At 41.6% G+C, this 25,853-nt stretch overlaps 1 protein-coding gene across 1 annotated transcript in view; it reads left to right on the forward strand.

The window, feature by feature from the left end:
- The window catches only part of LOC117449257 (Fanconi anemia group A protein-like), an 85,629-nt gene that overhangs the window by 3,876 nt on the left and 55,900 nt on the right, over window positions 1–25,853 (forward strand). The window contains exons 3-10 of the mRNA XM_071203865.1: window positions 6,239–6,336; window positions 6,716–6,870; window positions 9,297–9,392; window positions 10,158–10,231; window positions 11,012–11,121; window positions 16,433–16,537; window positions 16,690–16,747; window positions 17,518–17,630. Of these exons, the coding sequence (XP_071059966.1) occupies window positions 6,239–6,336; window positions 6,716–6,870; window positions 9,297–9,392; window positions 10,158–10,231; window positions 11,012–11,121; window positions 16,433–16,537; window positions 16,690–16,747; window positions 17,518–17,630 (809 nt within the window). The remainder of the gene's footprint in view (window positions 1–6,238; window positions 6,337–6,715; window positions 6,871–9,296; window positions 9,393–10,157; window positions 10,232–11,011; window positions 11,122–16,432; window positions 16,538–16,689; window positions 16,748–17,517; window positions 17,631–25,853) is intronic.

Raw genomic sequence — 25,853 nt, forward strand, 5'->3', positions numbered from 1 at the left:
TAGTCTGTGTCTCTGTCCTACACGCCTTGTTGGAGCTCCTGCCCCCCCCTCCCTATGAGCTCACTGATGTGTGTTTATGTGTTACAATGGCGTTAGCAACCAGAAAAGGACACCAGTAATGACAAACAGATGAGAATGCTGCGCGGGGGTCTGGGTGCCGTGTTGGCGGGACGTTGCGGGGCTCGCTGCCCCGCCCTTTGAGGCTCGAGGAGCGGACAGTGTGAGCTGGGTTACTGGTGTCGTTTCCTGGTTGCTGCGTGGAGTCAGCGAGACACAGCAGAACTCAGCCTGAGCACACACACGTGAGTGTGGCGAACTGTGAGTGGAGATCCACGGAGCCGTGGCTGAGAGAAGATAAGGCTGAGTGAGTGAGTGTGTGTGAGGAGCTCCACGGATTGGTCCATTTGGACCTGGGCATGGTTACGTCACCATACTTAGATACATACATACATAGACAGGTATTTTCTGTGTTAGAGTTTTACTCGCTACAGGGTGTACTTTGAGGGTTTGTGACTTTGAAGACCGTTTACATGAAGAAAAAGCTACATAACACACAAGGCGCTTTCACACCAAGTACTTTGCCGTACTTAGTTCATCAGAACTCTTTAGTTCCTGGAACTAAAGAGCAGATCGCGTTCACACTGGAATAAGTCCCTGAGGGAGGATTAGGCAAATGAAGCCGCTGACGTCACTTCTTCTTCTTCTTCTGCTTTGGGTTTACTGGCAGGTAGAGATGGCAAATCCGCATCCTTTTACGGACTCGGAGTCTTCTGAGTCAGTCATTGAAGAGATCCGGATCATACGTGTCCTTTGAGTCATATGAGTCAGCAAAGTCAGTTTGTGCAGATCCCGAAAAGTTGTTGCATTTCACGAGCATATTAAACTAACGTTACATTAACCTCTGCTACACAGTGTCTTTTGCTTTAATAAAAAATGTTGATCACAAAAAAAAGGGTTATTTTGCGATTTGGTGAATCTGAGTCTGCTGTTGATTCGTGCATGACGACGTGTCTGCTGGATCTCTGGATCTGCTGCTATACGGTTACGGCTCTGAGTCCGCACGAGTCTGCTATGTTTTGCACAGCGAGTCACGATTTGCGAATCTCTGAGTCCGCTGTTGACTCGTGCACAATAGCCGCGGGAAGTAGGGGTGCTGGAGGCGGGGCTGCGAATGGTGTACATTTGAAAAACTTCATGTTACTGTTGTTGAAATCTCTCCCCACGTTTGTCCGCACCCCCTAAGTAAAATGACTTCCCAGTTCTCGTGCATGAGGAGTCTGGATCTCTGGATCTGCTATACGGTTACGGCTCTGAGTCCCCACGAGTCTGCAGGAAGTGAAGGAAGTTCCCATGATTCAGTGAGTCGTGCATGATGAGTCTGCCTGGATCTCTGGATCTCTGGATCTGCTACGGTTACGTCTCTGAGTCCCCACGAGTCTGCAGGAAGTTTCACTGATCCGCGTCCCCTGAGCCAAACGATAACTTCTGGCAGCTATCCTACTTGCTAAAGGCTAGGCAAATGGACTGGGGTACGATGTAATGTGATTTTACATGTTATAAGGAGGGTAGCGAGTGATGCAATTTATAGTTTTAATTTGTACGTCACCAGGTGTAGGACTCAAAGGACTCGGGTTAATGGAGAGGGGAGACTCGTCACGACCAGCTCATTACTAGGATCCGGATGATTCAGGACTCGCCCATCTCTACTGGCAGGCCGCAAACCAGCGGCGCCGGATTCATTTCAGAAGTGGGGGGGCCAAAAAGTGCGGTTGTATGTTACATACTTGCCAACCCTCCCGATTTTCGCAGGAGACTCCCGATTTCATTGCCCTCTCCCGGTTTCCTCCCGGGTTCATATTTCTCCCGCATTTCTCCCGATTTCTGACTAAATCTGATTTGTGAGTCACGACCTGTTTCATTCTAACATAACGCTCCAAATGTTACTGTTTCCACTCGGACTTCAATACAGCTACACCATTGTTTGGTTTCCATGGTAACGCGTCTCTTTAGTAGCATGCGCAACTGAAAGTCTGAGAGGTTGTTCAGCATGGTGAGGAAGATAGTCACAGAAAACAGAACAAGAATGGACAACTCTACCCTCTGCTCACTCCTTTCCTGTCAATTAAACTATACAGGTCCAGCCCACACATACAGTGGGGCAAAACAGTATTTAGTCAGCCACCAATTGTGCAAGTTCTCCCACTTAACAAGATGAGAGAGGCCTGTAATTTTCATCCTAGGTATACCTCAACTATGAGAGACAAAATGAGAAAGTAAAATCCAGAACATCACATTGTCTGATTTTTAAAGAATTTATTTGCAAATGATGGTGGAAAATAAGTATTTGGTCAATAACAAAAGTTCATCTCAATACTTTGTTATATACCCTTTGTTGGCAATGACAGAGGTCAAACGTTTTCTGTAAGTCTTCACAAGGTTTTCACTGTTGCTGGTATTTTGGCCCATTCCTCCATGCAGATCTCCTCTAGAGCAGTGATGTTTTGGGGCTGTCGCTGGGCAACACAGACTTTCAACTTCCTCCAAAGATTTTCTATGGGGTTGAGATCTGGAGACTGGCTAGGCCACTCCAGGACCTTGAAATGCTTCTTACGAAGCCACTCCTTCGTTGCCCAGGCGGTGTGTTTGGGATCATTGTCATGCTGAAAGACCCAGCCACGTTTCATCTGCAATGCCCTTGCTGATGGAAGGAGGTTGTCACTCAAAATCTCACGATACATGGCCCCATTCATTCTTTCCTTTGCACGGATCAGTCGTCCTGGTCCCTTTGCAGATACACAGCCCCAAAGCATGATGTTTCCACCCCCATGTTTCACAGTAGTTATGGTGCTCTTTGGATGCAAACACGTCTAGTTGAGTTTTTACCAAAAAGTTCTATTTTGGTTTCATCTGACCATATGACATTCTCCCAATCCTCTTCTGGATCATCTAATGCTCTCTAGCGAACTTCAGACGGGCCTGGACATGTACTGGCTTAAGCAGGGGGACACGTCTGGCACTGCAGGGTTTGAGTCCCTGGCGGCGTAGTGTGTTACTGATGGTAGCCTTTGTTACTTTAGTCCCAGCTCTCTGCAGGTCATGGACTAGGTCCCCCCGTGTGGTTCTGGGATTTTTGCTCACCGTTCTTGTGATCATTTTGACCCCACGGGGTGAGATCTTGCGTGGAGCCCCAGATCGAGGGAGATTATCAGTGGTCTTGTATGTCTTCCATTTTCTAATAATTGCTCCCACAGTTGATTTCTTCACACCAAGCTGCTTACCTATTGCAGATTCAGTCTTCCCAGCCTGGTGCAGGTCTACAATTGTGTTTCTGGTGTCCTTTGACAGCTCTTTGGTCTTGGCCATAGTGGAGTTTGGAGTGTGACTGTTTGAGGTTGTGGACCGGTGTCTTTTATACTGATAACGAGTTCAAACAGGTTCCATTAATAGAGTTAACAAGTGGAGGACAGAGGAGGCTCTTAAAGAAGAAGTTACAGGTCTGTGAGAGCCAGACATCTTGTTTGTTTGTAGGTGACCAAATACTTATTATACCGAGGAATTTACCAATTAATTCATTAAAAATCCTACAATGTGATTTCCTGGATTCTTTCCCCCATTCTGTCTCATAGTTGAAGTGTACCTAGGATGACAATTACAGGCCTCTCTCATCTTTTTAAGTGGGAGAACTTGCACAACTGGTGGCTGACTAAATTCTTTTTTGCCCCACTGTATGACAGCGCAGTTGCTCCATCTCTTCTTTTTTCCTTCTCAATATGCTCTTGTTTACAAGCTGAATGTTGACTGGTGTTCGACTGAAGTAAGCGCACTTTTTTTTTAAAAACACTCTGTGAAAATGAGACTTTTCGTGGCTGTCCAAGAGGCTTGGGCACTTTTTCCAGTTATTAACTACGGTATTTATAAACCTGTCGTCACCACATTTGGAGAAAGTTTCAAGCCGTTTGACAGCAGCACATCTGCATATTTCACAGAAGGCTCGTTTAGTGGTTTTGCAAATAATTAACCACTCTCTGTACCTTTCTCTTTTCCCAAACGATATAGCGGTCTCCTTTTTGTCTACAATTAGCTGTGCCGCTTTACCCGTCTCAATGTCCCGACAACAAACCTCCACGCAGTCGGAACCAGCCTGTTTCGGTTCAACGATGCCGGCGGTGTTGACGGTCTCAGCGGTCGCAGAGCTGCTGCTTTGGGGTTCATCTGGCTGCGCTGGTTCTATGGTTGAAGGGCCAGGCTCCGGAGTTGTGGATGTGACATTGAAGTTGTTGAAGTTCAGTTTTGTTAGACTGTATTTTATTTTCTTATGCGCTGGTTCTTCTGACATGTTTGCGATATCAATAGCTAAGTTTATCTATCTAAGTTAACGGCTGACACAGAAAAACGTAACAAAGAAACAAATCTAAGTTTTTTTTATTTGTTGTAATGTCTTCTTTGATTGGATTCAAATGTACATATTCTTCCTGTTATGTTTGCCTGCTTTATTTTACCTAATGCAATATGTGAGCCTCTGTCGCTGCCTGGAGCTAATGAGATTGTCTTATCATCTCCTCAATTTGCAAAAATATCAAAATATACACAACTAGATCAGATCGCGTTCTTTTTAGATGCGACTTTAGAGTAGAGGGCAATTATTGAAACAGGATGTACAGTGTTCCGACGTATACTGCCACCCGAAGTCCCCGGCCAGAAGTCCCCAGAGTTGGGGTCCCAGCAGCTTCTACTGAAGCCTTCCGAGTAAATTGTCAGAACGCCGACACCTCCTCATCTCCACCGCTCCCATGTTTGTTTTTGTGTTGCCATAAGTTAGTCTCTCTCCCTTGGTGCGCAGGGCTAATGCTAATGCCAGCAAATACAATTGCGGCTTCACAAAACCTTTCCGAGTTTTACGGGACGTGGTTTGCAATTCGCCCAGCCAATCAGAAATGGGAACCTTTTTCTTCCAGGAAAGTACCTGCTCTCTAGCAGGGACTAAAGGGGTGAAAAGGTTCGCAAAAGGTTAGCCAAAAAAAAGTTCTAGTTCCAGATCTTTTTGGTGTGAACGCAAAATCCCAGGAACTATCGGAACTATTCCTGGGAAAAGTACTCCGGTGTGAAAGCGCCTATTGGGACGGGTAATAACCGTAAAAGCAAGAGATGAGTTTTCAGTCTGGAAGGTGTGTAAGCTTTCTGCTGTCCTGATGTCAATGGGAGCTCATTCCACCATTTTGGAGCCAGGATAGCAAACCCACGTGTTTTTGCTGATGGGAACTTGGGTCCCCCTCGCAGTGAGGGGGCAGCGAGCTGTTTGGCTGATGCAGAGCGGAGTGCACGTGCTGGGGTGTACGGTTTAACCATGTCCTGGATGTAGGAAGGGCCAGATCCATTCGCAGCATGGTACGCAAGTACCATTGTCTTGAAGTGGATTCTAGCAGTTACCGGAAGCCAGTGAAGGGAGCGGAGGAGCGGCGTGGTGTGGGAGAATTTAGGAAGGTTGAAGACCAGGCGAGCCGCTGCATTCTGGATGAGCTGCAGAGGTCGGATGGCACATGCAGGTAGACCAGCCAGGAGGGAGTTGCAGTAATTGTCCTGGGGGGGAAAAGTACCACAGTTCTGATTGGCTGGGCGATTGCAAACCACGCCCCGTAAAACTCTGAAATGTTTTGTAGAGCCGCCATTTTATTATCCTCGCATTAGCATTATTAGCATTAGCCCAGCGCACCAACGGAGAGAGACTAACTTATGGCAACACAAAAGAAAACATGGAGATGAGGAGGTGTCGGCGTTCTGGCGATTTACTCGGAAGGCTTCAGTAGAAGCTGCTGGGAGTCCCAGCAGCTTCTACTGAAGCCAGTCCCTAACTCCTGGGTCTTCCGGCCGGGGACTTCGGGCGGTAGTATACGCCGTGAAGTGGTTTGCGGCCTGCCAGTAAACCCAAAGCAGAAGAAGAAGGAGTGACGTCAGCGGCTTCATTTGCCTAATCCTCCCTCGGGGAACTTATTCCGGTGTGAACGCGATCGGCACTTAGTTGCTGGGAACTAAGTGCTGGGAACTAAGTACGGCAAAGTACTTGATGTGGCCTTAAACATCAGGGGGAGCTGCTTTGTCCTTAAACTCCCTCAGGAAATGTACTTGTGCTAGGAACTAGTTGGGCTGATGATGAAGTAATATGTTACATTTGAATACTTTCTGACCTTGCTGTAATATACTTGTAATGTTTCTTCACTGTTTTTTCTAACCCTTTTTTGTAGAATCCCGATCCGTGCAACATTTTCCACACACGGAATGGAGAACAGAAAGAGACAGAGTCTAAGAGCGTCTCATCTGCCATGGCAGGGTCACTGCTGGGTGAGTGTGGAGACGAGCTCTGAGAAACAGCATCTGTGGCGAAAGTTGAAACACTCAGAGCCGGATACACCTGCTGCCATACACAATAATTACACAACTATGAAGACAAGTGTAGTACAAGCAAGGGAGCCTGCACTTCTCAGTGTTTGTTGTGTGTATGGACTCTTCAATATCTAATTCAAAAGTCACTTACTGAATGGCCGGCATGACAGATTTTATATTACCTTCTCATGATGACCATCTTTGTTTATCTTCTGGGCAACTCAACTCATTTGGTTGCTTTATACACCCCAAAGGAGATTATAGTGATGCTACCTGCTCAGTGCCACATGATGCCACAACTCTGAACTACAGGATGTGTTGTATTGTGTGTGAACAGTGTTTGAGCTGAGGTGTCAGGCCGTACAGCTGGGGGTCCCGGTGCCGGTGCTGTCAGTGAAGATGGTGCTGGAGAGACTGATGGAGATCACTGGAGCTGAGGAAGTGAAGCAGGAGGAGGGCAAGAGGAGAGAGCTGCTCACTGCATCTCAGAGAGTGAGTATCTGACAGAACAGCGGAATATGTATCTGTGGCTTAACTCAAGGATTGCATTAGTACAGGGGTACTCAAATACAAACCGTAAAGGTCCGAACAATATTTTTAAATAAGACAAAGGTCCGTTTATTACGGTCATTCAAACTTTTAAACAATTGCAACAAGATTCTTAACACGAGGTTGCAAAAACAAAAATAATCTGTATGCAGCAGTTTTCATTGTTATTGTGTCTGTGCTTGATCCCTCAGAGTCGCAGTGTAAGAGCTGCAGTTATGAATAAAGGCAGCTGCACTCTTTTTCATTCAGCATTCCCATTAGTGCTTTATAAATGTCTTGCCCCCTTGTGTGTCCACTGAGGTTCCTCAGGCCCAACACATCTTCAACAAACTCCCCCTTTGCCTCATCATAACAACTCACAAACACCAGCAACTGAGCATTGTCAGCGTGTCAGTGGACTCATCCACAGCTAATGAAATGCTGATGAATCAAATCACCAGCCAGTCTTTATGTTCTTCTGGTTGCTGTGGAATCTGAGAGGGGGGTTTGCTTGATTTGACCTGTTATTTCCTCTTTTTGTTTGCCTTCAACCTGGTCTCCATCACTTCAGTCATGCATTCTTTTATACTTCAGTTAGTATCCAGTGGAATGTCCTTACCTACTGGCCTAGTTCAATCAAAGTGGTTACTTTGTTTTGGCTGGGCAGTGTAGTTTTACATACCGTCTTATTTGACTTTCTCGGGACTTAAAACAGTTTTTTGGGGGCAGACCCCCACAAAGAAAAAAAAATATTTACACACGTAAGGTCATCATCTTAACAGTTGTGTATGCTCATCCGTGAGCAGAGCATCAAGTTGACGTGTATTACAGCTGAATGCGGCGATTACCATCTTGTTCAGCAAAACGCCTGAGTACAGCCACACTGACAGTCTCTTCTCTGTCAGTGTAGACCGCAAATACCTCATTCCTTCAGTACTTGGGTCCGAATGCTTCTCGTTTTGCGCCGTCCCGTTCCAATGAAATCGCCGCCAATCATATTTCAACGCTCGCGCCAGGGCTGGGGGAGGGGTTACAAGCTGGTTACAAGACGTGCCTCTTGTGCTGCATTCACTTGCACTCAGACATTAGAGAATTTCTCTCATAAATGTCCGATGAGCCACAACTTTTCTTTCAAAACAAAGCTGCCAAATGGGGTGGCAGCTGGGGGGTTGCCACCCCATGCCACCCCGGTAGGTGAAACTAGGCTACTAGCTACAGTACAGATGCAACTAGATGAGCTGTTAACTCTTTTTTTTTTAAACACACGCATTTTTCCCACCCGCATTCTGCGAAGACCCGCCCTACTGTGCCTCTGATTCGCAGACTGTTGGTGGGGGGTAAAAACGCAGACGGGGTGCTGAATGTGATTGGACCAATGCGTTGACAGACACACACACAGACAGTGGAACAGTCGTACATGCAGAGCGCTGTTTGCAGTGGATACTTTTGACTCGTTGCGTTGTAGAGATGTCTCAAAGATAATACAGATAATACATATGAAAAGTATAATTTGCTCAGAGTCCAGAGACAGAGTCCGGACTTTGAGGGTGCCTGCATTAGTACCTTCATATAAACATTAAAACAAAATTGAATTCTTAAATCTTTAAGGTTGTCCATCTGAACTTTCACTTGCCATCCCATCAACATGTTGTTGGTAGAATACGTTGGTGCAGGTGTCACCGCGACACTGTACTGTAGGTTGCTTGTCATTGCCAGAGTGTAGGAATACTCTGTTACAAGTAAAAGTAAAGCATTCAAAATGTTACTCAAGTAAAAGTAGAAAAGTATTATCATCACTTACAATATGTGCGTTCGACCAGCAAGATTCAAACTTGAAGAAAACAGAATCATATAAGTACATCAGGCTTCATAGAGCTAAAACATTTAAGTGCTACTCAACTGGCTTTAGGTAAGCCAGTCCTTTGTTAGTATATAAGTGCTTTGTTAGTAATTAGCCGTTACTTTATTGGGTCAAATTGTATCTCTATTTAATAGGCAGTTTCCCAATAAATGTGCATATGGTAGATGTCATGCCATATTTGTTAACTCAGTTGCAGATGGATTTGTATTTCAAAGTTCTGCTACACCTTTAGTATAGTGACTATGCTGTGATGTGTTGTTGTTAACTGTGTGTCATTGTGGTTGTATGCTGCACAGTGACTCTGTGTTTTCTGGTCATCTCTCCTGCTGTCTCATCACTTCTGTATATTTATTCTGCTCCACATCTGACTGCAGGTTGTCACCTCTGTGGTTCAACAGGTTTCAGCTTCAGTGGCAGCCACAAAAGACTCCACCCTGTCTCTTCTTACTGCAGGGTTCTTGTTCAGAGTACAGGAAGCATGTCAAATATGCATATAATATCATATTAGTCCCATCTGTGTCATGTGTAGGAGCAGCTGTGTGTCCTGCTGGGGTCCAGCAGAGAGCTGCTGTCACAGGGAGCCCTCTGCCCCAAGCTGCTGTGGCAGGAGTACAGAAGAGACCAGGTGTGTGTGTGTGTGTGTGTGTGTGTGTGTGTGTGTGTGTGTGTGTGTGTGTGTGTGTGTGTGTGTGTGTGTGTGTGTGTGTGTGTGTGTGTGTGTGTGTGTGTGTGTGTGTGTGTGTGTGTGTGTGTGTGTGTGTGTGTGTGTGTGTGTGTGTGTGTGTGTGTGTGTGTGTGTGTGTGTGTGTGTGTGTGTGTGTGTGTGTGTGTGTGTGTGTGTGTGTGTGTGTGTGTGTGTGTGTGTGTGTGTGTGTGTGTGTGTGTGTTACAGGAAATGTTGAAAGTTAATGATAGATACATATAGTACTTTCCCCAGCACATTCCAAATCAACCCAAAATGAGTCCATTGGGAGTCCAAATATGGAAATGTTTTGGTTGAAACTGCCATTTTTTATCCTGAAAATGTCAATAACCTATGTAACGCACATTATGCTAATTTTAAATTTGCCCAACATATGCAAATCAGCATCCGGCACTTTCTATGTGCTGGGGACCTGTACTATACATTTCTAACATAATATGTTGGGGTACTCAACATTTCTGGGGTCACAGGACTCAATGAGCTGGCAAAGAAAAGGTTCCTTAAAAAGGTCTTTGTTGAGAGTTCTGTACAACTGAGTAGTAGCAAAAACGTAGACGTGAAGTTAGAAATATAAAATAAAAAATCCCTTTTTATATTTGCTGCCACAATAGGAACATAGGAACGCTGGCGTGTCTTTCTTATATAATGGATGAAGTGAATGAAATATTTATTGTGGTGTTTTTACAGAGGCTGCCCCAGCTGGAGGTGGTGTACCATCTTGACTTTTACAACATTGTCACTCTGAAGCACATCATAGAGAGGTATGAAATATCATTTTTCTTGTTATGTGAATCTTCTGGTTATTTCACAAATGGAATTTCAAACAACTTTATTTAATAAATGTGGCTTCAAATTATTAAGAGGCCCTATTTTTCTTTTTATGGTTTTCCCTTCCCTGTAGTGAGTTCTATAGGTTTTTGTGCATGTAAATGGTTGCAAAGGCTAAAATGCCTGTGTTCCCTCCAGAGGGGGTTTCTCTCCCACACCCACCGCCCCCCTGCCTGATAAGTCTCCATTGAACTCCTTCCATAAAGTAATGACATCCTTATCACTCATGCTTCAATTGCTAGCACTCAAATTGTACATTTTAGAGATGTCCTGCTAAGGGGTGGCACGTCTCTAAGTAGTTGACCAATCACAACAGAGCCAGCCAGCTAACCAATCAGAGCAGATTGGGCACTGGTTTCAGACAGAGGGTGAAAAGAGGTGCACAGGTATTATGAGAAAAATAAAGTGCTTTTTGAACATTAAAGCATAAAGACATCAGAACAAAAATATGAACCTCCTAATGAACATAATTGTCCTCTTTAACATAAAATACTAAAAAAAAAAAAAAAAAAAAACTGAACTCACAGCAGAATACACTTGGCTATCAGTGGTGTAACACCGCCCCCCTGTGGGTGTAGTAGGAGCCATCTTTAAACTGTAAACTGAGGTCAGGGAGTAGAAGGCCTCAAATATAAGCTCGACACTACAAAGAGTGTGACAGGGTGAATGTTAACCAGCTCAGTTCTGCCTCTTCCTGCGTTTCCTCCCATCAGTGATGAAGGAGTGAGGCTGTGGGTGGTGTCTCAGTTGAAGGCTCTGTGCGGTTGGACCCCTCCACCAGGAGAAGAGGAAACCAGACGTGTTCAACAGAAAGTGTTGTCAGGTAAGGACACAGTTTGGTTTCAGTTGTCTCGTTTAGTTGTTTTATTTATCATTTATACATTACGACAACTTAAAGCAGTTTGTCATTCAGAGCGACACACAAACGGCTTCAGTTTTGGGAGAATTGATTCTGATCAGTTTGTCAGGGAACCATGAATTAAATCAACTTTGATCTTAAAATAGTGAAAAAGTGATTACAACAGCATCGTGTAGGATTTAGTATATGGCTGTAAGCGCCCCGACAGTTTAAGAGGGCATTTTCCTTAAACACTGCTATCAGAAATATGAAAGATCGGAATTTTACAAATGAGTTTGCTATGATTAAATTACAAAAACAGGCAAGTCCATAACCTTGCTAACACAGCCAACCAGCAACCAAGCCATAGAATCAGGTCATATATTATTATTTGTGTTATTGATTTAACAGGAAGAGTCTGTTCCTAGCAAAGAACGAGTTCAGCACATGACCAGCCTTATAACCACACATGTTAACACATTAGAACCTTCTTCATGTGAGTTAAACAAGTGCGATATAACTCATAACTCACTAGTGAGGGTCCTGTTTGGATGATTCTATTACTTTTGCGGGTTTTGATAATTATCATTATTTGTTAACAACACAAACACGTGCAATTATCAAATCAAATCCAAATGTATTATAGCCCCAAATCACAAGAAATGCCTCAAAGGGCTGTCCAAAGCAAAGACAAAAACAAAATACAAGCGTCATAGCATAACAATTATAAAAACATTATACAACATTATACCTCAACATAAGTATTGCCACGTGATAAAAGCATGTGACTGAAGTGAACGGAAACTATGTGATGGAAATTTGTTTACAAGGAAGACAGATGCGAAGAGATGGGTTTTGAGTTTGCTTTTAAAGGAGTCAACGGAAATAGCTTTGCGGATCTGAAATGGAAGACGATTCCAAAGGAGAGGTGCTTGGAATGAAAAGGCTCTGCCCCCTACGGAGAATTTTTTAATTCTGGGGATGGAAAGGAAACTTGCATTATGTGATCGTGGGAGCCTGGTAGATATTCGCGGGGTAATTAATGATGACAGATACAGAGGTGCTAGTCCATGTAAGATTTGAAAGGTTAATAGTAAAATCTTGAAGTCAGATCTTATGTGAATCGGGAGCCAATGAAATGAGAACTGGGGTGATATGATCAAATCTTCTGGTTCTGGTTAATATTCTGGCAGCTGTGTTTTGAACCAGTTGTAATTTGGCAGTTGTTGATTTTGGTAGCCCGGAGAAAAGTGAATTGCAGTAGTCCAACCGAGATGAAACAAAAGCATGGACCAAAGTTTCAGCATCGGCTTGGGAAAGAATCGGACGAATCTTTGAAATGTTCCGAAGGTGGAAAACATCTGATATTCGATCTGGATCGAATATCACTCCAATATTTTTGATGAACGGACTTTGGTGGATGGTTGAACCAGCTATGTTTACGCTGAGGTCGCAGAATTTGTCCCTGATATGTTGTGGACTAAGAATTAACATTTCAGTTTTTTCTGTGTTTAATTGGAGGAAGTTTGATGACATCCATAGTTTGATTTATGTTATGCAATTTTCGAGTTGTGTCAGTTGTTGAGAGTTGTCCGGCTAAATAGAAATGTAGAGCTGAGTATCACATCCATTATCACATCGGTGTTGCGTAAGGTATTTAGTGCACCCGTTGTACCGGGCTTGCTCGGAAAGACGAAGAGGGTGAGCTAGGCTCAGATATTTTCTCTTGAACGTTTGGTCCTGTGTAAAGATGATTATTGATGTTTTTGCTTTATCAATCACCATGATCAACCTCAACAGCACAGACTCTTCTTGCAGTGCGTCAAAGTGTTGAGCCAAGTTTTAGCCTCAAATACTGTTGTCTCATCTGACTCTGTGAGAATGAAAGTGAACAAGGCAAGGCAAGGCAAGTTTATTTATATAGCACCTTTCAACACAAGGCAATTCAAAGTGCTTTACAAAAAATCAAAGACATTAAGAAAATGGCATTTAAATTCAGTCATTAAAAAGCAAAGATAATAAAATAAACATTAAAAGAAAAAATACATGGATAAAAGTTACAGTGCAGTTTAAGATATGAATAGTTCAATTAAAAGCAGCGACAAAAAGAAAAGTCTTTAGCCTGGATTTAAAAGTAGTCAGAGTTGCAGCGGACCTGCAGGTTTCCGGGAGTTTGTTCCAGATATTTGGAGCATAATAACTGAACGCTGCTTTACCATGTTTAGTTCTGACTCTGAGGACAGAAAGCTGACCAGTCCCTGAAGACCTGAGAGATCTGGATGGTTCATAATTTAGCAGGAGGTCAGAAATGTATTTTGGTCCTAAACCATTCAAAGCTTTATAAACCAGCAGCAGTATTTTGAAATCTATTCTTTGACACACAGGAAGCCAGTGTGAAGACTTCAGAACAGGAGTGATGTGATCCACTTTCTTAGTGTTAGTGAGGACTCGAGCAGCAGTGTTCTGAATTAGCTGCAGCTTTCTAATATATTTTTTAGTGAGACCTGTAAAGACACCATTACAGTCGTCCAGTCTACTGAAGATAAAAGCATGGACAAGTTTTTCCAAATCCTGCTGTGACATTAGTCTTTTTTTCCTAGATATATTCTTGCGGTGATAGTAGGCTGATTTAGTAATTGTTTTAATGTGACTGTTGAAACTCAGGTCAGAGTCCATGACTACACCTAGATTTCTGGCTTTATCTGTTGTTTTGAACATTGCAGACTGGAGCTCAGCGCTAACTTTTATACGTTCTGCCTTGGCTCCAAAAACCATTACCTCAGTTTTATCTTTGTTTAATTTGAGAAAGTTCTGACATATCCAGTCATTGATTTGTTCAATGCACTACTCAGTGTTTGAATTGGAGCATAGTCTCCTGGTGAAATTGTTACGTAAATGTGTGTGTCATCCGCATAGCTATGGTAACTTATTTTGTTGTTTTTCATTATCTGAGCCAGTGGTAGCATGTAGATGTTAAAGAGAAGAGGCCCCAAGATGGAGCCTTGAGGTACCCCACATGTCATATTTGTCAACTCAGATGTGTATTTACCTATAGAAACAAAGTTTTTTCTGTCCTTTAAGTAGGATTCAAACCAATTTAGAACTGTTTCCGAAAGTCCCACCCAGTTTTCTAGTCGGTCTAGTAATATGTTGTGGTCAACAGTGTCAAACGCAGCACTGAGATCTAATAATACTAACACTGAAGTTCTGCAAGAACAAGAACTTGCCAAAGACGATTTGACGGCAGCTTTAAACGATGTAACCTGCTCACAAAATTAAATGTTGTTTCCCTTTCTTATATATTGCAGGAACAGAGCGCAACTAAGAATACATTACAGAAACACTTTGATTCATTTTTTAAAAGAATATCTGATGTGTGAACTTTAACTAAATCTCTTATTCAGTACTTCTGCTCATGTTGAAGTGCGCTAAATTGGAATTAGCACGGCCTGTTATTTACGCCAGTAAAGGTTTATTGTTGGCATGGCCGTATCCACCATTGAGGTCACCGAGGTCCGGACCTCGGTAATTTTTTTCGAGCTGTGTATATAACTAAACTTGTGAAATAACTGCACTAAAAGGGATTTTTTGTAGTACTTCCATTTACTGACAATGGGGGCGCTGCATAACTACGTAGCCTCGGTTAAAGCAAACAGAAGAAGATGACATGTATCAACAAACCACCGCAGCTCGGACTTGTACCGGAGCAGCGAAGGAGTGATGAGGTATCTAGAGATCTGAGTCCAGAGGAGGAGTGATGAGGTATCTAGAGATCTGAGTCCAGCGGGCTGCTTGTGTTTCTGTTCATCAGGACATCATATGACCAGCATATCCAGTGTGAACGCTCTACGTTAGTCAGTGGACGTCCGACAACATGCACACTAACTTATTTTGCAGCTTTAGGCTATATTTTGGTTTAAATTGCGTGAATAAACTAGCTAGAGAGCTAAAGTTAATTACATTCATCCAATGTCAGAAGGATTACCTTTTAACAAATGTTGTAATGCTTTTCTTTCATTTCAATTTGAGTAAAACATTGAAGATATAACATTGTATTGTTTTCTTTTTACACTGACTCAGATATAATGAAAAGACTACGTCAGTCGAAGCTCAGCTTTGGTAAGGCAGAGACAGGACAGGCAGAGAGAAAGAGAAAGAGAGAAAGTGATGGAAGTCAGGGAGGAACTGCCGGTACAGTGACACAAAAGAATGTAGGCTTAATAACCCCATCTATCCAGCTATCCATCTATAACAATAGTCTTCATTTACAATATAGACAATAGGCATAATTGTAAAACAACATACATCTATTGCAGTTATGATGTCATAATAACATACAATTTGCTTACATCTTTGTTCTCTTTTGAGAATCAAACAAAACTGATTTAAAGTAAAAAAAAAAGAATGCAAACAAACAAGTGAAATGAACTAAATAGCTGAATTGCTTTTAATTCACTGGCAGGAGCGACAAGTGAGGAGGATCAAAAAGTGAACAACGAGGGAGAGATTGAACAAAAAGAAAGAGTAGAGGACAGAGAGAGTAATGAACAGGAAGAAGACAGAGAGACTAAAGAAGATGGAAGAGAGGGTGCAGGTTATGGAAAGGAGAGAGACATGGAAAATGAATGTTGACAATGTTTTGTGATCATTTTAGCCTCTTCTGCATGTCCAGATCATTAATAGTAACAATCAACTGATTCTTCAGCATTACACTTTCAAAAATAATTGATGCTGACATTGTCAGCCCACTGACATGGTTTGAAATCAATATATTATCCAATGTGTGACCCCCACAGGACTTAAAAAGCACCTAACTAGATCATGAAAATCCCAAAAATCTCGGGGGGTATCCCCCGAACCCCCCTAACATATTTGGATCTAGGAAATCCTGGATACGGCCCTGATTGTTAGTGAACATGATTGGTAGAAGGTTGGAAGGGCCTATGATTAGTATAGTGTTCTTATATTTTTAAAAACAATATCCTGATCATAGGAGAATAATGTTTTTCTTTTGACTGCAAGTTCCCATGCTTTGAAGAAAATTACAGATCCTTTGAAGATATAAATGTTGCTGAAGTGTCATATTCAAATGTAGGGTTAGCCTTAATGTTACTATGGCACAGTGATTAAAAATAACCTTTAATATGTCAATTCATATATATTAAGAGGTAGTTTTACCTGCAGCAAAGCAACAAAAAAATGCCCTCTTGGTATCATGGACACTTGATAAAAATTCACCAATAGACATACACTGCTACTACAATGAGGATAATGCCAATGGGGGTCTCTGTTGCAGCTGTGGTTGGAGTGTTGGTGGGGGCTGGCTTCGAGCAGAGCCCGGAGGCAGCAGACAGGAGGGGGTCTCTGCTGTGCTGCTCACTGCTGGATCTCATGCTCTTCTGTGAGTCCCACCCTCTCTGTCCTGTGTTCATGTCATATTGAGTAAAGCACTTTGATTCACACCTCTGGACCCTGAAAGCTATGTTCTACCTTTAACTGCTTTAATGTCGAAGTATCATGTTTCTATTATTGTTTTGTGTCGGTCTTCTGAAGGGCTTCTGGACACCATGGAGCAGAGTGAGACGCAGCAGTCTGCAGGAGCTGAGCGATGGTGCTTTTTTATTCAACTTTATGACAATTAGATAGTCTCGTTGAGATTGAAGTCTCTGTCTGAAGATGAATGTAACAGTGGCTGGTGACGTCGTTTATATTTTCAGATTTTCTGAGTTGATCCCCCGAGTGCATGTGATTTAACTTACAACCTGAAACTGATTATTGGATCCTTTTCCTGGAGGAAAGGATGTGTGTTAAAATGTGTAAGAATGCAGCCCCTACATGAGCCACAGTAATTCATTTATGCCTCTCAGTTTTGGTCATCGTGTCACAACAGAAAAGTGAATTTTGTGGGTCACACTGATGTCCCTGCTTTTTTCAGCAGCCCAGTTTTAAGCTCATGACCACATTAGCTTCATCTGCTACTTTCATTTATCATCCTGACTGATACTTGTTCTGTACTGCACGGTTCTCAGCTAAATTCTTGCCACTTGTTTGAAGAGAGGACCTTGCTCCTATGATCAGAATGTGTTTGCCTAAACCAGTGTTACTGTAGCTCCTGTCTCTGCATGCTTCACACACTGAGTCACATCTACTGTCTGCAGCAGAACAGACAGCAGCCTCTAAAAGTGCAACACTTTGCATGTGTCTAAAACATTGACTACAGAATTCCTGGCCTGTAATTAAACACAAGGCAGTGTGGCCAGTAGCAGGAGTTGTTTATTGTTTAACTCTAGACGATGTACCTACAGTAAACAAACAATATTAAGAACATGTATGCTATCAGATGTTTTTGTTTCTCACTCCCCGGCTCTGTGTTTTGTACAGGATTCAGATATTTGATGCTTCACTGTGTGGAGCTTCAGCCTCAGTGGATACCCTGCAGCGTTTCTTCACACACTCACTGACACAGACCCTCACATACAAGCCTCGACTAACAGGTACATACATGTTTTCAACAGCTTGCTGTTAACTACACTCATCTGGGAGCTCATCAGACTGGGTCAGAAACTGAAGGTCTCTAGGACTTTGGAAGTCTTGGGAATGAATCTCCTGATGTACAATGCATGCTGATAACATACATAATTAGTTTGAAAGCCTCAACTACGCAGCGCAGTAGGTTGGATGGGGGCCTAGCAGTATCCAATTTCTTATATTATAGTATTGGTCTTTCGCTCCCAGACCTCTGGTTACGTGGTTCGATCCTCAGGCGGCAGTCTCTTGGCGAGCAATAGAGGAGAGAATGGTGCACCCATGGTCTCTAACAGACGTGTTATTTGCTAACATTTCTCTTAGACAATGTCAATTACGTTTTGCTCCATCAGGACCAAAACCCCTCTTCACCTGAACAGTTTCTTCCCGTCCGCTACCGGCCTCATAAACAAGCCCCCCCCCCCACTGACACTTTACCTCAGCCACAATGCAGACTGCACACAATGTTTAAATATTGCTTACTGCACATATTTTATGTTCTATAATTGGTAACACTTTATATTGAGGTAAACAAATTAACCATCAACTAGTTGTTAATTAACATGCATATTAGCAGTATATTGGTTATTTATTATTCATTATAAAACACGTATTAATGCCTTATTCTACATGACCATATTCTACAAGTAATAAGCCATTAGTTGAGAGTTTTTCCTCTCTAACCCTCTAATTAGTGCTTGTTTATTGCAAGTAAGGAAGTTGTTGTTCATGAGTTTTGATCTTGATCACTTGATCACTGCTCAATATGGGCCTAATAAGGCAGTAGTACCACAAGAATAGTAATTCTCTCATAATAACACTTAACAAATATGATCTATTCTTATGTAACAAGACAGGAAACTATAAGTGTTAATTGTGTCTAAATAATAATAAAATGACAAGGCTAAGGCTGTAATGCTAACTAACGTGCTTGCTACTAGCTAGGTAGCTAACTTGATCCAGACACTCCTGGTCCTTCATCAGACGGGAAGCGAAAGAACGAGCAAGACCCATTGCTGGTACTGTATGATAACAACCTGGTGTCACTACCCGATCCGTCACCCTGCCCGATCGGTTCTGCGCATGTGCGAGAGGGTCCGCCATGTTGGACAACTCCGGACGGCAACCCACGATGGACATCTGACACAGTGGCTTTTAGCAAAGCTCAAAAGGAAAACTCGAAAGCTCAAAAGGAAAACTCGAGAGAGATAAGTATTGTTAAAAGGAAAACTCGCGAGAGATAAGTTATTGTTATTACAACGTGACTTCACTATTATTTAACAACTCTTTTTATTGGGTTCTTTTATTTGGGGTTAAGTACATTGTTAGAATAAGTGAGGAATGGATTTAACTTCTGTTAGACAGCTATCACACTGAATACATATTTACTGTTGTTAGACAGCTATCATACTGAATACATATTTACTGTTGTTAGACAGCTATCATACTGAATACATATTTACTGTGAATGTATGCAAACAGTTATGGCATTACTAATGTATATATAATTACATTATAATTCCAAAGCTGGTAAAGACCTTTCAAATTTAGCAATAATAGTCATATAACAAAAGTACTGATTTCATAACAGATTTGTTCTTGAATCAACTTTTTTATGGAAAATTATTGTTTTATTTATAATTAAAATGAAAGACATTCACAGTTAATGTAATTATATATACATTAGTAATGCCATAACTGTTTGCATACATTCACAGTAAATATGTATTCAGTATGATAGCTGTCTAACAACAGTAAATATGTATTCAGTGTGATAGCTGTCTAACAGAAGTTAAATCCATTCCTCACTTATTCTGACAATGTACTTAACCCCAAATAAAAGAACCCAATAAAAAGAGTTGTTAAATAATAGTGAAGTCACGTTGTAATAACAATAACTTATCTCTCGCGAGTTTTCCTTTTAACAATACTTATCTCTCTCGAGTTTTCCTTTTGAGCTTTCGAGTTTTCCTTTTGAGCTTTGCTAAAAGCCACTGTGTCAGATGTCCATCGTGGGTTGCCGTCCGGAGTTGTCCAACATGGCGGACCCTCTCGCACATGCGCAGAACCGATCGGGCAGGGTGACGGATCGTGTAGTGACACCTGGTACTAAGCCAGGGTTGCCAACTCTCACGCATCTGGCGTGTGACACACGCTTTCACTCTCAATCTCACGCTCTCATGCTGCCCAAACTATTCTCACGCCAAAAACAAGAATACCGAAGACTAGAAACGGTTTTGAAAACTTTTGTCAGGTAGTGATCGTCTTCTCAATAGGACATCTTTGATAATGTCTTCTGGCCAATCAGAATCAAGATAACCGCGTGGTGTTGTTGCAGGAAGTCCCGACGGAGAATACTTTTACTGTAGTACATCTCTATACGTCGATACAACATTACGTGTTGATATAAATCAACACGTAATGAAATAAGACCCCACGGTTTGATGATTGATAGGTGTGTGGGCTGTCTTTCATGTTGACACACAGAACAATGGGGGCTATCCACCCTTACCCACAATGTAAAGTAATTCACACAGCTTCTTCCCTCTTCTCTCTGTGAGGAGCAGCAGGTTCAGCTTTCAGAACAAAGTAACAAAAAACTGAAATGGCATTCATTTTTTAAAATATGTCGTGTAGTAATATATTTATTTATTTTTCTTCTCAAGAGAGTACCAGAATGTGTATTTTATGTTAGTATTTCAAACAATCACGTGGGGGAGAATCCCCCCAGGGGTTGGGTTTTCAGCATGTCAACTCTTTCACCTGTGGGGAAATTGCAGGATTGGCTCCAGTCCAGGTCGCCCTTTTTATTTACTACAAGACAAATGTGCCTTTTTATTTCATACAGTTCAATTTGGATTGAGACAGGGAAATAATCTAAACCTCACGCGTGGCGTTTCACTGTCAAGGGTTGTGTACCATAGATTACCCAACAAAAATACTCTCTCGCAACTGCCGACCCGTATTGCGCAAGCGCAGATCTAAGATCCAGTAGAAATGATAAAAAAGTAAAAGTCGTCTGCTTATTGTTCTACTCGGCCAAAATAGAGTGTGTTAATTAATATGTTTGGCAGTTTGGAGTAAGTCTGTAGATTTGTTTGTGTGTGTGTGTTTCATGTATAGGCCTCTCACGATAATTAATTTTGTTTGATACATTTTCCCGGAAATTATTGCGATAAACGATAATATTGTCGGCACCGTTGTATGACCATTTTAGACCCCTGACATAATGATAATATATAATAATAATTCAAGTACATCATTTCAAACTGCTAGTCACATCCTCATGTAAATATATCGAGTACATTTGTATTTATATAAGTCAATTAATTGCTTATCAGACACACAATAAAATAGTGGAAACAAACATGTGTTTGACTTTCATTAGTGAATGAAACTTTGTGCCCTTTATAGTCTGTGTCCAATATTGTGTATTTGTATATATTGTATATATATATGCTAAGGTCCCGCTGCTGACACGATAGCAGTCATTTCGTGCGCATATGTGTAATTAAACCCATGATATCAAAATCTCACTCCAGCCAGGTACCCAAAGTTGGCAACCCTGTACTAAGCACACAGGCATCTTGTTAAAGTTATCTTATCTATCTCTTATATTTAGTGGAGGAAAACAATTGTGACATCAGTTATGACATCACTTACGCGACTCTGGTATTTGTAGTCTTTCTAGTTGCGTATTTTTCATAGTCTTATATTTCAACAGTTTTACGAAAAACTGTGACTTTTTTGACCTGGAAATAATTTTTTAAGATTGACAAACATCATATGTGTAATTCGTGGCACAATTCAAACGGGATCGAAAGATACGTTTTCTCTCTCCATTGACTTATTCCGAAATAAGGTCCCATGGACCGGAAGTAGATGGGCATGACTTCGCCACTCTGTTGCTGGTATGATAACAACCTGGTACTAAGCACACAGGCATCTTGTTAAAGTTATCTTATCTTAGCTATCTCTTATATTTTGCGGAGGAAAACAATTGTGACATCAGTTATGACATCACTTACGCGACTCTGGGATTTGTAGTCTTTCATAGTCTTATATTTCAACAGTTTTACGATGGGCGTGACTTCACCACTCTATAGCATTGCAGTAGACTGCTACTAATTTTCCCTATGCAACCTGAAGAGTAAAAGCATCAAGTCCATCAGAAAGCAATGACTGTAAGTGTAAGCCTTACACTTACACTGTAAAGATTAGTAACATGTATTGTGTTTATGTGATGACATTTGGAGATGTTTAAACACAATGAGAAATTGCATTAGCATTCGTGCTAGCATTTGTGTTAGCATACACGGTAGCGTTAGCACACATGCTAGCGTTAGTCATACTAGCCTGTATACATGATTATTACAAAGCTAGCATTAGCTATATTTACCTTGTTTACACTTAGTGGTCCTATGTGTTAACCTGTGTATGTTACTCTTGCATGTATGAGATCATTAAGTGCCTTGTATCTTGTTTTTTTATAGTTTCACTCTGTTTGAATGTCAGTGGACTGCAAATAAGTCAATAAAGGAGCATGGCTGCTCATTCCCCGGCTCTCAAAATAGTTTGGCTGGCTGTTTAATCTATGTTCACACTGAGACAGTACAAGACATAGAGAGAACAGTACACCTATTGTGTAAGTACATACACAAGCAGGTTACACAGTATGATCACAAATACATAACATCTGTTAAAAACCAGTTTTTATTAAAAAGTACAGGCTGCATATTAGGGATGGGAACGATTATTCGAATATTCGAAATTATTCAGGTATTCGAATAATTATTCAGGTATTCGAATATGAGTTATTAATTTTTGGGAGGGATGTCTAAGTTGATTACATATTATCAAATTGAATAATTCAATGTATGCCATAGCTAAATGTGTTAGGTGACCTCTAAATGTATGTTTTGCTCCGCTCCCGGTCCCTCACACCGGGCAGAGCTGCAGGTGCTGATCTCTCTCTCGCGTACGGTTATACTTCACTTGTCCAAATCCATCAGATCTAGCTAGTTCTAGCTAATGATATGGCTGCTGCCCCTCCCTACACGCAGATCACGCAGACTCAAACCTCATCTTATGCCTAAATGCGGTGCAAATGCGCTCCGCAGCCGTTGCGAGGTTCCGGCGCTAACAGTTCATGAGCGTGCTCCCCCGCCCCCTGTCAACACTCGCTACACATCAGTGGCCAGCCTAAACAACAATAAGCGCTGCTTGGCAACCGTGTGTGGCGGCAAAGTACATAGACATTTAGACTGAAGAGATTTAGTTTTGCCGGTATTCAACATATTTTACCCGACATAGTCCGGTAATTATTTACACTCCTGCAAGAGTCCTACACAGACATGGCGTCAAAAAGGAGTAATGTGTGGAAATATTTCGACCAGGTTAGTGAGTGCGGTGTAGATTGCAAACTATGCCAAATTAAACTTATATACATACTATACCTTTATTCCCCTATTTTTAATAATAAAGATGTTCTGATAGGTGGTAGGCCGATCACTTTCTCTCAGTGGGAAGAGGGGGGTATTCATTTTCTAGGCGTAATTTTTTATCTGCATAGTCTACGCTCTTTCCAAGACATAAAGAACAAATGTACTCTTCCTTGCTCATCCTTCTTTTACCTTCAGCTTGGAGCGGCTATGAAAGCACATGGCGTACCATGGCAATACCCATTGCCCATACATCCGCTCCATGAGTTATTTATCACTAAAAGAGGTCTGAGGGGCATGGTCTCCATCAGTATATTATGGAGGCCTCCTACAAACCACTGTTGTTAGACAGAGTATGGAGTAGTGTTAATTTCGTCAGCTATTTTTTTATTTAGTTTTAGTCTTAGTCCTGTGTTAAATTGTCTTTTTAGTTTTAGTCATATTTAGTCACCTTCATCTTGTTTTTATTCAGTCAAGTTTTAGTCGACTAAAAGTCTGAGCATTTTAGTCTTATTTTAGTCAAAGAAAACTAATTATTTTAGTCTACTTTTTGTCAATGAAAACTGTTGAGTCTTTTTTAGTCATCAGATTATATAGAACATTCCAGTCAAAGTAGTCTAGCCAAAACCAATAATTTGTCATTTTAGTCAAACGTATTTCACAATAAGATTATATCTTGTCCTTATTTGATGAAAAACACAGGTTGATTAGAAAGCAGCTTTGCAGAGAGTATCTGGTCAGGTTTGTGGTGTTTGTACCAGCTGTGTTATGGCCACATTGCTTCCCTTCTGATAAAACAATGCATTCGCTTTTTTTCTCCGCCTCATTGTAGCGAAAAAGGGCCCAAATATCACATCGTTTCTTTCTCCCAAGCAGTGGGGGCTTTAGACTTTTTCGTTGTCAGTAATTTTGACGGACAGGATCGTAACATTTCTGTCATAATCCATTATTATCCGTCGAGTGCACAATTTATCAATCACTCGCGCTGACGGGGGGGTATTCGGTTAACGCGAGTGCGACCACTGCTCACAAGCCATGTTGTTGCCATTTTATTTTCTGTTGAATAAGGTTAGTTAGACCATGAGTTAGACCATGAGTTAGACCATGAGTTAGACCCGAGTCTTCCTGACAGTTCACAGTGTGCCGCTGCCATGGATGTATGGCCGCTGCCCCGTGTAATTCAAATGTACAGACACACAGCTGCTGCCCAGCAACACCGGAAATGGAACATCTGGGAGAAAAACGGACTCTCAGAGATGTAACGTTATCTTTGATAATATTTCGTCTCCTCATCAACGAAAGTAAAGAGAGATTTTGGCATAGTTTTTATTTAGTAAACTACATTTTCGTCTCGTCACTTTTTGTCAACGATATTGCATGATGATTTCGTTACAGTTATTGTTTACTGCCGTCGGTGCCGTCTCGTCATTCTCTCGTTTTCGTCATGGAAAAAAAGGTCGTTGACGAACATATTTCGTCATAGTTTTAGTCAACGAAATTAACACTAGTATGGAGGGGGGATTTCCCAGGACTAGTGCAATATTTTGATTGGAGCTCAGTATGGACCAATATTATATTAGCTTCAAGGAATCCTGATCATCAACAGATTCATTTGAATTTTGTGCACAGGACTTACCTGACCCCTCCCAAACTGTATTTTATGAAGGTTATTGATGATGCGTCATGTTCCTTGTGCCCATTAAAGGCCAACGGCACGTTTCTTCACATGTTCTGGGAATTCCCCACTGTTTCAAGTTTCTGGCAGTGTGTTGCCTCAGAGCTAACGATGTTGGTGTCGGTGACAGTGCCTGTGACCATAACAACTACTGAACGACATTTCTTCCCTTCAGATTCTTAAATATCAAAAACGCAGGTCTAACGGTCGCTAAGAAAATGATTGCGGTGCACTGTAAGCCTCCACACGATTTAACCATTAAGCGATGGGTTTTAACTTTTCTCAATGTTGTCCATTTGGAACTGTCAACAGCCCGTATCAACGGGGTGAAACAGGATGATGTGAGTGTGTGGCTTGCAGCGGCTGAGTCATTGAAAAGTCGGCTCTGATTCCTTTTTCTCTCCCTTTTTTGTGTATGTAATTTGACGCTACTTGTTACCTGTTGCCACTTGATCCGGCCCACGGGGGTCCTGGGAGGGTGGGGTTCTTTATTTTATTTTATTTTGTTATGTAAGGTGTTTTGCTGTGTTTCTGTTTAAATAAATAAAAAAATGTGATCACAAAAAAAAAACATACATAATTTGTCTCTAATACACTGAACAAAAATATAAATGCCACACTTTTGTTTTTGCTCCCATTTTTCATGAGATGAACTCAAAGATCTAAAACATTTTCTATATACACAAAATAACCATTTCTCTCAAATATTGTTCACAAATCTGAAAAAATCTGTGATAGTGAGCACTTCTCCTTTGCCGAGATAATCCATCCCACCTCACAGGTGTGGCATATCAAGATGCTGATTAGACAGCATGATTATTGCACAGGTGTGCCTTAGGCTGGCCACAATAAAAGGCCACTCTGAAACGTGCAGTTTTGCTTTATTGGGGGGGTCTGAAAACTAGTCAGTATCAATCAATGTTTATTTATATAGCCCAATATCACAAATGTTACATTTGTCTCAGTGGTCTTCACAGTGTGTACAGAATATCAGTATGACAATACGACACCCTCTGTCCTTAGACCCTCACATCGTACAAGGAAAAACTTCCAAAGAAAACCCAGTTTAAAGGGAA

Source organism: Pseudochaenichthys georgianus, chromosome 7, assembly GCF_902827115.2.
Source record: "Pseudochaenichthys georgianus chromosome 7, fPseGeo1.2, whole genome shotgun sequence".
Classification (NCBI taxonomy): Eukaryota; Metazoa; Chordata; class Actinopteri; order Perciformes; family Channichthyidae; genus Pseudochaenichthys; species Pseudochaenichthys georgianus.